The sequence below is a fragment of the Ranitomeya imitator genome, chromosome 4 (genome assembly GCF_032444005.1).
Source record: "Ranitomeya imitator isolate aRanImi1 chromosome 4, aRanImi1.pri, whole genome shotgun sequence".
Classification (NCBI taxonomy): Eukaryota; Metazoa; Chordata; class Amphibia; order Anura; family Dendrobatidae; genus Ranitomeya; species Ranitomeya imitator.
Window position 1 is genome coordinate 13,132,673 of NC_091285.1, and position 9,165 is coordinate 13,141,837.

Consider the following 9,165-nt stretch of genomic DNA (forward strand, 5'->3'; position numbering starts at 1 on the left):
GCACAGAAATTGCGGATTCCATTATAAATGATGGGATGCTTAATGTATGCAGATTATTTGCGGTTTTATAGCTCAAAAACGCTAAAAAAAGCAAATAATCTGCAACGTGTGCACATAGCCTCAATGTTCCATCTGCACTGCAGTAAACAGGAGGATAAAGTAGGTAAGATACAGAGAGCATCAGATTAGAGCTGCAAGATTATCAGCCATGGAGTGTTAACCATAAAACCAGATTTAGCCATAGTAAGGTTCATACAGAAAAACAAAACTTGACCATAGAGTGTTAATATAGAACGAGGATCCAGCATATCGATAGTGTAAAATAGCCGTATAGACAGCACCATAATGGGGTTCATATTAGACAGATACAGCAGACCATAACACTATCAATCTCAATGTCTTAAATTGTGTGTACCAAATCGAATTAGATGGAAACTGGCTACAGAAACCAATAATCAAATAGTATAGAAATGTTCTCATCTTTGGATTCAGCACCCTATTCCCCTTGCATATAAAAAGGGGTTTATCGGGATATATTTCAAGTAAAGCACAGGGCAGCATGTGTCAGAATAGAACGCTGTGTGCGTTTAGCAAGTCTGGATCCTTTGTAGGCAATTTGGCCGGCGTCAAACCAGAAATTGGCTTAATTCATTGCTGGAATAAACAGAAAATCATGCTAGAGATCAGCGGCGTCAGCTCTTGTGGTGACGATGTGGGTGGCTCTTAAAAGAGCCTTTGGGTTGTGTAGATAGATAGGATCAGTGTCGCTCACTTGCTCTTGCCTGACTTGCTGCTCACCTTGCTGCTCTCGGTCTTCTTGGGCAGCAGCACGGCCTGGATGTTGGGCAGGACGCCCCCCTGGGCGATGGTCACCCCACCCAGCAGCCTGTTCAGCTCCTCGTCATTGCGCACGGCCAGCTGCAGGTGTCGGGGGATGATGCGGGTCTTCTTGTTGTCACGGGCGGCATTGCCGGCTAATTCCAGGATCTCAGCGGTCAGATACTCCAGCACAGCGGCCAGATAGACCGGAGCACCGGCGCCCACCCTCTCAGCATAGTTACCCTTGCGGAGAAGTCTGTGCACACGACCAACCGGAAACTGCAGTCCTGCCCGGGATGAGCGGGTCTTGGCTTTAGCACGGACCTTCCCTCCTTGTTTGCCGCGTCCAGACATCACTGAGCTCACAGTTATCAGCAGATAGAGAACTCTATTGTGTGGTGACTGTGCAGTCTTCAGCGCCTTTTATAACCTGCTACTGCCCCACCTCCTCTCCTGCCATTGGCTGAATCTGAAGTCACCAATGCAAACAAGACTTGTGGAAACACCAATGAGCTGCAGTGGGCGGAGATAATTATATGAACATTGGTCACATGACTATCTCACCCAATAGAACAGCGATCTGACAGCATTGCTCATTTGCATGGCCGGTCTATAAATACGGCCGCTCTGGGAGGAGCAGGATCATTATTTTCTTTTCCAGTGAAGAGAACATTCTGCTCTCATCATGCCTGATCCTGCCAAGTCTGCACCAGCAGCCAAGAAGGGCTCCAAGAAAGCTGTGACCAAGACTCAGAAGAAGGATGGTAAGAAGCGGAGGAAGACCAGGAAGGAGAGCTATGCCATCTATGTGTACAAGGTGCTGAAGCAGGTCCACCCTGACACCGGCATCTCCTCCAAGGCCATGGGCATCATGAACTCCTTTGTCAATGACATCTTTGAGCGCATTGCAGGGGAAGCCTCCCGCCTGGCTCACTACAACAAGCGCTCCACCATCACCTCCCGGGAGATCCAGACTGCCGTGCGCCTGCTGCTGCCCGGAGAGCTGGCCAAGCACGCCGTGTCCGAGGGCACCAAGGCCGTCACCAAGTACACCAGCGCCAAGTGATCTGCTCCGTGCTCTGCACCCACAACCCAAAGGCTCTTCTAAGAGCCACCCACCCCGTCTACATCAGAGCTGTGGCTGCATGTCTGTGTCCTGCTGCACTGACCGGCATTGTAAAGGATGACCTGCAAAATATATTACAGAGAATATACTCTACCACCAGCCTGGATATGTGGCATGAAAGAGAGGGCAGAGATGAGGATCACCTGGAGGCACCGAGCATGTGGAACTGGGGAAAGTGAGCAGCCATTGACACTGCTGGATAGTTCGGGTGGTGGGGCAAAGTGAAATGGGGGAAAGAGAATGAATTCTATTTTGTCTATGTTCAGTTTTAGAAAGCGAGCAGAAAAGAATGAAACAGCGGATAGACACTGTGGGATTTTAGTAAGGAGGTGATGTCGGGGCGAGATGGGTAGATCTGTGTGTCATCGGCGTAGAGATGATACTGCAAACTGGGATTCTATGAGCTGTGCCAGGCTTATATCCTCTTCATGTGATCATGTTTTATCATCATGTCGTCATGTCTTTATAGTCAACAAAGTATTACATACTGTATCTGATTTCTTTGAACACTTTCTTTGGTTGTGATCTATTTCTAGGGCTGAATCTCATTGTCCCTAATGGAGAAGCCGATCATTTGTCTATCACAAGAGATACATGAGCAAAGAACAGTATGGAGGTATAAAGCGCTATATGGGGGTATATGGCACTACATGGAGGAATACAGGAGTGTATTCAGCAGGGTATATAGCACCATGTGGGGGTTTACAGCAGGATATGAAGGGTATATTATAACACTATGTGGGGGTATACAGCAGGATATAACCCTTTGCTCCCCTGACCAGTGATGATTCCAGTGATTTCTCTCGGTCTCACGCCGCCATTGTTCCGAGCAGGAGGTCACCGGGGAGGACTCAGGTCTGTGACTAGATGTAACGTCCTCGCGATAAAAGCGGGAAAATGACAGGAAAAAGTGCGGGAAATTCAAAATCCCCAACAGTTCTGTGCTCCGCCCACATGTGAGGAGAAGCCGCGGCTCCTGCTGCTGGGGGAGGGGCTGGTGATCGCCCGGTGCCCGGATGGCTGCAGTCTGCTCTGCGGGAGCTGGAAACATCGGGCACTAAAGGGTTAATAATAATAATAATAATAATAATTTTTATTTATATAGCGCCAACATATTCCGCAGCGCTTTACAAATTATAGAGGGGACTTGTACATACAATAGACATTACAGCATAACAGAAATACAGTTCAAAACAGATACCAAGAGGAGTGAGGGCCCTGCTCGTAAGCTTACAAACTATGAGGAAAAGGGGAGACACGAGAGGTGGATGGTAACAATTGCTATAGTTATTCGGACCAGACACCAAGTGTCTGCTGGGAAGTGACCCAGTGGGCGGAGCAATAGTCCTACTGAGTGCTGATTGGCTGAGCACTGAACATGAAATTCCCGCCCAACGGCTGGTAGTTTCTTTCCTCTTTGTTCTGGAATCTCCTCAGTGTGACACGTGGTGTCATGGCGGCGGCTGCTGTGAGGCTGAGTGGATCTGGTAGGCAGGATATGGAGTAATACAGGAGTATATTCAGCACACACAGGACTATGTCTATGGGGGTGGGTTTACCATAATACATGGGGCACAGAATAGGATATGGAGGAGTTAGAGATGTATATAGCAGGATGTGGGGGGTAATTCAACAATATGGCGATTATACTTCAGTATATGGTCAGCGCTATATGGAGGGTAAACATTATGGTCGCAGTGTAAGAAATCAGCACTATATGGGCTTATAAAGCATTGCATGGATGCCATATGGCAGCACTTGGGCATAAACTACTACATGGCAACATACAGCTCATGATGGGGAGTGGGAGGCAGTGGTATATGGGGGCTGTATATATTTGGATATCTCCCCTATATACACCACACTGTGCCTTCACATGGGATGTGAGGACAGAGCAGCAATATAGGGTCATGCTGCAGTGCACTAGTGCGACCACCAGGACCCTCATCTGCCCACAATACTCCTCTGTCAGCTTAGGCTGGTTTAACGCATGCCTTTGAAAAAAAAAAAAACGGATGCTGCAAACGCTGCGTTTTTTTAGACGCATGCGTTTTTGCATGTGGTGTAAAAAACGTGGCGTTTTGACGTGTTTCCATGCGTTTGCGTTTTTTAAACGCATGCTGAGAAATGTGTGACAGCTGCCAATCATCTAAATAAAGTGAAAAAAACACTAGACAAATAGCTAAGGTTAGGGGTAGGGATCGTAACCCTACCCATAAAGGGACCCTAACCCCTTTAGGGTTAGGATCCCTGTATCACCTTTATGGTGGGGGGTGGCATATCAGTGTGTTTTCTGGTTTTTTAATATAAAAACACTTGCATTTCCATTGACTCCAATGTATTTTTTGGCCCCCAAAAAACGCATGAAAACGCATGCGTTTTTTTTTAGTCCAAAAAAATCCCTCAAAAATACTACAAGTTGCATTTTTGAAAATGGACGCATGCAGTAAAAAACGCGACCAAACGCGTACAAAAAAAATGCACGCGTTTTCAATGTTAAATATAGGGGAAAAAAAGCATGCGTTTTTTGTGTGCAAAAAACACTGCAGACAGACGCAAGTGTGAAACCACCCTTACTGTGGGTCTATTACCTTATACTAAAAGACGTTTAGTTTGGGGAGAGACAGGGTACATATTCTAATCTTGGCTCTTATTAACTCAACCACACAAAATGTCTTCAGTGCCACCATGGTGAATCTTATTTGTGCTGTCAGGTTGTGATCCCAAAAGCATCTATTGCACCCATCTGCACACAGTCAAGTTATATTCAGCAGAACCACACCGAATAAAGGAAGACAAAGACCTAGCCACAGCTCTGATGTAGATGGAGTGGGTGGCTCTTAGAAGAGCCTTTGGGTTGTGGGTGCAGAGCACGGACCAGATCACTTGGCGCTGGTGTACTTGGTGACGGCCTTAGTGCCCTCAGACACAGCGTGCTTAGCCAGCTCTCCAGGCAGCAGCAGGCGCACAGCGGTCTGGATCTCCCGGGAGGTGATGGTGGAGCGCTTGTTGTAGTGAGCCAGGCGGGAGGCTTCCCCTGCAATGCGCTCAAAGATGTCATTGACAAAGGAGTTCATGATGCCCATGGCCTTGGAGGAGATGCCGGTGTCAGGGTGGACCTGCTTCAGCACCTTGTACACATAGATGGCATAGCTCTCCTTCCTGGTCTTCCTCCGCTTCTTACCATCCTTCTTCTGAGTCTTGGTCACAGCTTTCTTGGAGCCCTTCTTGGCTGCTGGTGCAGACTTGGCAGGATCAGGCATGATGAGAGCAGAATGTTCTCTTCACTGGAAAAGAAAATAATGATCCTGCTCCTCCCAGAGCGGCCGTATTTATACACCGGCTATGGACATGAGCAATGCTGTAAGATCGCTGTTCTATTGGGTGAGAGTCATGTGACCAATGTTCATATAATTATCTCCGCCCACTGCAGCTCATTGGTGTTTCCACAAGTCTTGTTTCCATTGGTGACTTCAGATTCAGCCAATGGCAGGAGAGTAGGCGGGGCAGCAGCAGGTTATAAAAGGCGCAGCCTGCAGCACTCACACAATAGAGTTCTCTATCTGCTGATAACTGTGAGCTCAGTGATGTCTGGACGTGGCAAACAAGGAGGGAAGGCCCGTGCTAAAGCCAAGACTCGCTCATCCCGGGCAGGACTGCAGTTCCCGGTTGGTCGTGTGCACAGACTCCTCCGCAAGGGTAACTATGCTGAGAGGGTGGGCGCTGGTGCTCCGGTCTATCTGGCCGCTGTGCTGGAGTATCTGACCGCGGAGATCCTGGAATTAGCCGGCAATGCCGCCCGGGACAACAAGAAGACCCGTATCATCCCCCGACACCTGCAGCTGGCCGTGCGCAATGACGAGGAGCTGAACAGGCTGCTTGGTGGGGTGACCATCGCCCAGGGGGGCGTCCTGCCCAACATCCAGGCCGTGCTGCTGCCCAAGAAGACCGAGAGCAGCAAGAAGAGCAAGTGAGCGACACTGACCCCGTATCACCCACACAACCCAAAGGCTCTTCTAAGAGCCACCCACACCGTCACCACAAGAGCTGACACCGCTGATCTGTTATATTGTAGAGATTCTGTATTACATCAGAGTATACAAGAGCTGTAGTTGCACCCGGCAGTGGGTATAATCCTGTCACTACTTGGTTGGTACAGTGGGACTGATGGTTTATAACCTGCTGTGACTGGCACTTACTGGTCCGGTATCAGGCCTTATACCATCCTCTCCCACAACCTCCATGTCATGTAATGCGAGGTGCTGAGTAATAAACCCACAGTAAGGAGACCACGCATTCATATTTATGACCTGTGATGGGCACTGTGCATTAGATGAGTATTGTGGGCAGATGCTGCTTCTGGTGATGGCATTAGTGCACTGCAGTATGACCCTATGTTCCTGCACCGTCCTCACATCCCATGTGGCTGCACAGTATGGTGTATATGGGGGAGATATCCAAATACATACATATCCCATATTGTGCTGTATTCTACCATGTAATGCTATGTACCTCTGTCTAGGGCCCATATGCCAAGATAGACTGAATTCCTGTATATGATGCTGTCTATGACCAAATAGTGCAATATACCCTACATAAAAAATATTTATTTTTATATAGCGCTAACATATTCCGCAGCACTTTAGTTTGCACACATTATCATCGCTGTTCCCATTAGGGCTCACAATCTAAATTCCCTACCAGTATGTCTTTGGAATGTGGGAGGAAACCGGAGAACCCGGAGGAAACCAACACAAAAACGGGAGAACCTACAAACTCCTTGCAGATGTTGTCCTTGGTTTGATTTGAACCCAGGACTCCAGCCCTGCAAGGCTGCACTAACCACTGAGACAATGTGCTGCCCTTCACATAAGCTGCTGTGTACCACCATATGGTGCAATATACCCTCCATATCCTGCTATGTACCCCCATAGAGCGCCGTGTACCTGTAAATAATTACGTAGATGCAACAGCATATAAGATGGGGACACAGCGGTAACGTAAGCATCAAAAATTTGATGAACCCAAGATTAAGTGGAGTCCAAGGCACAATATAAAGAATTAAAGGAAACGGTGGAAGGACACTGTATACAATACATCAAAACAGGAATACAGAGTAACACAATTCTAAACACACATTATTGTTCTATTATTTAAAATTATCAAAAATATTGTCAGTGATGTCTTGGTCTTACCTAACATCTTAACCTGTGGTGCGTCACTATCTGGCCCATCACTATTACTAGTAGAGGCCTATGATACCACGCTAATCGGCAGTAAATCACTTATCGAGTCACTTTGCACAAACGCCACTCTAGCCGCCTTCGTCCCCTGAAGCACGTCCCCGTTTGCCTGTATACCATATGTCTACTCTGGAAGTCACAGCTCAAACAAGCATAGCTCTTTAATGACCTGGTCGTCTGGCTCTGCTCCCTCAGTTTGGATCTCTTGCTTCCGATTCTGGTTGCTTCACTCTTCACTTGATTTGGCTCCCGTTCAGGTATAGGTGCAGGTGCCGACTCCTCCCCTTCACTGTACTCCTGGGCCTTTTATAATTATGAACTGCACCACTTCTGTCAGGTGACCTGGTGTCTCTTCCAATCTCTTCCCCTCAGGAATCAGGTACTTCGTTATGCAGTTCCTGCTGATGTAATACTTTTCACTTTTTCTTGTCCAACAATCTTTGGTCAGTAGATGACGGTGGATATACATTAACCCCTTAAGGACTGAGCCACTTTGTACATTAATGACCTAGCCTCTTTTTCCAAATCTGACCGGTGTCACTTTATGTAGAAATAACTCTGAAAATCTTTAATCTATCCCAGTGATTCTGTTTTTTTCGTGACATATTGTACTTCATGGTAGTTGTAAATCTTGGTATTATGATATTATTTGCGGTTTATTTATGAAAATATTGAAACTTTTTGAAAACATTTGAATATTTCACATTTTTCAAACTTTGAATTTGAGGTCACCTTCAGTAGCTGTTACAGACACGTGTCACATCTTGTTCAATTTCCACATTACAGTCAATATCTCTAGTATCCTTTTCTACACAATCATTCTTGTATTTTTCTGACACAAACTTGTGAAATACATCAATTAACTGTAAAATATTGTTCAATTTCTCTTATATTTTAATAAAGGACAGCAGCTTAGAATCTAACTTTAGATTTTCCATTTCACATTCTGCATTTAATATGAGACATAAAACTTCTAAGTTAGACTCATCTAAAGACATAAATCTCAGTCTATTTTTCTTAGGAAAATAAGTAATTACATTATTTTTTCTTACTTTGAAATATCTCAACTCGTAGTTCCTTTGTTAGACTACTATTGTTTCTGGTCATCACACGCCTATCTTCAGCATTGGCACTTGTAAATCCATATGGCTCCTTAGTCCTCATCAGAAAATTCTACATTTACCAAACAACGCAGAAACTTGATGCCTTATTAATAGTGTTGAGCGATACCGTCCGATACCCGATACCAATACAAGTCAATGGGACACCAAGTATCGGAAGGTATCCTGATGGTTCCCAGGGTCTGAAGGAGAGGAAACTCTCCTTCAGGCCCTGGGATCCATATTAATGTGTAAAATAAAGAATTAAAATAAAAAATATTGATATACTTACCTCTCAGCAGGCCCCTGGACATCACCGCTGGTAACCGGCAGCCTTCTTTGCTTAAAATGAGCGCGTTTAGGGCCTTTCATGACGTCACGGCTTCTGATTGGTCGCATGCCGCTCATGTGACCGCCACGCGACCAATCACAAGCCGTGACGTCATTCTCCGGTCCTAAATTCCTAGAATGAGGAGTTTAGGGCCTGAGAATGACGTCGCGGCTTGTGATTGTTCGCGTGGCGGTCACATGAGCGGAACGCGACCAATCAGAAGCCGTGACGTCATGGACGGCCCTAAACGCGCTCATTTTAAGCAAAGAAGGCTGCCGGTTACCAGCGGTGATGTCCAGGGGCCTTCGGAGAGGTGAGTATATCAATATTTTTTATTTTAATTCTTTATTTTACACATTAATATGGATCCGATACCGATTCCCGATACCACAAAAGTATAGGAACTCGGCATCGGAATTCCGATACCGCAAGTATCGGCCGATACCCGATACTTGCGGTATCGGAATGCTCAACACTACTTATTAATCTTGAGTCATTTCTCCCTCTTGAAGCTTCGAAGATGGGTTTCATAAGGCTCGCCATTGT

The 9,165-nt window shown here is 46.3% G+C and overlaps 4 protein-coding genes across 4 annotated transcripts; 2 read left to right on the forward strand and 2 right to left on the reverse strand.

Annotated features, from left to right (window-relative positions):
- Window positions 1–233: 233 nt before the first annotated feature.
- LOC138673871 (histone H2A.J) lies at window positions 234–1,211 on the reverse strand. Its single transcript, XM_069761903.1, has one exon. The coding sequence runs from the start codon at window positions 1,171–1,173 to the stop codon at window positions 769–771; it is 405 nt and encodes a 134-aa protein (XP_069618004.1). The 5' UTR covers window positions 1,174–1,211; the 3' UTR covers window positions 234–768.
- Window positions 1,212–1,463: 252 nt separating this feature from the next.
- Window positions 1,464–2,544, forward strand: LOC138673872 (histone H2B). Its single transcript, XM_069761905.1, has one exon. It carries the CDS (start codon window positions 1,505–1,507, stop codon window positions 1,883–1,885), a length of 381 nt encoding a protein of 126 aa, XP_069618006.1. The 5' UTR covers window positions 1,464–1,504; the 3' UTR covers window positions 1,886–2,544.
- A 2,283-nt stretch (window positions 2,545–4,827) lies between these two features.
- On the reverse strand, window positions 4,828–5,271 carry LOC138675096 (histone H2B). Its single transcript, XM_069763078.1, has one exon. It carries the CDS (start codon window positions 5,206–5,208, stop codon window positions 4,828–4,830), a length of 381 nt encoding a protein of 126 aa, XP_069619179.1. The 5' UTR covers window positions 5,209–5,271.
- Window positions 5,221–8,321, forward strand: LOC138675095 (histone H2A-like). Its single transcript, XM_069763076.1, has one exon. It carries the CDS (start codon window positions 5,221–5,223, stop codon window positions 5,917–5,919), a length of 699 nt encoding a protein of 232 aa, XP_069619177.1. The 3' UTR covers window positions 5,920–8,321.
- Window positions 8,322–9,165: the final 844 nt, after the last annotated feature.

Excerpts from the sequence above, each read along its gene's own strand:
- LOC138673871 (XM_069761903.1), bottom strand. The coding sequence starts at position 1,173 with ATGTCTGGACGCGGCAAACAAGGAGGGAAGGTCCGTGCTAAAGCCAAG.
- LOC138675095 (XM_069763076.1), top strand. The coding sequence starts at position 5,221 with ATGTTCTCTTCACTGGAAAAGAAAATAATGATCCTGCTCCTCCCAGAG.
- LOC138675096 (XM_069763078.1), bottom strand. The coding sequence starts at position 5,208 with ATGCCTGATCCTGCCAAGTCTGCACCAGCAGCCAAGAAGGGCTCCAAG.
- LOC138673872 (XM_069761905.1), top strand. The coding sequence starts at position 1,505 with ATGCCTGATCCTGCCAAGTCTGCACCAGCAGCCAAGAAGGGCTCCAAG.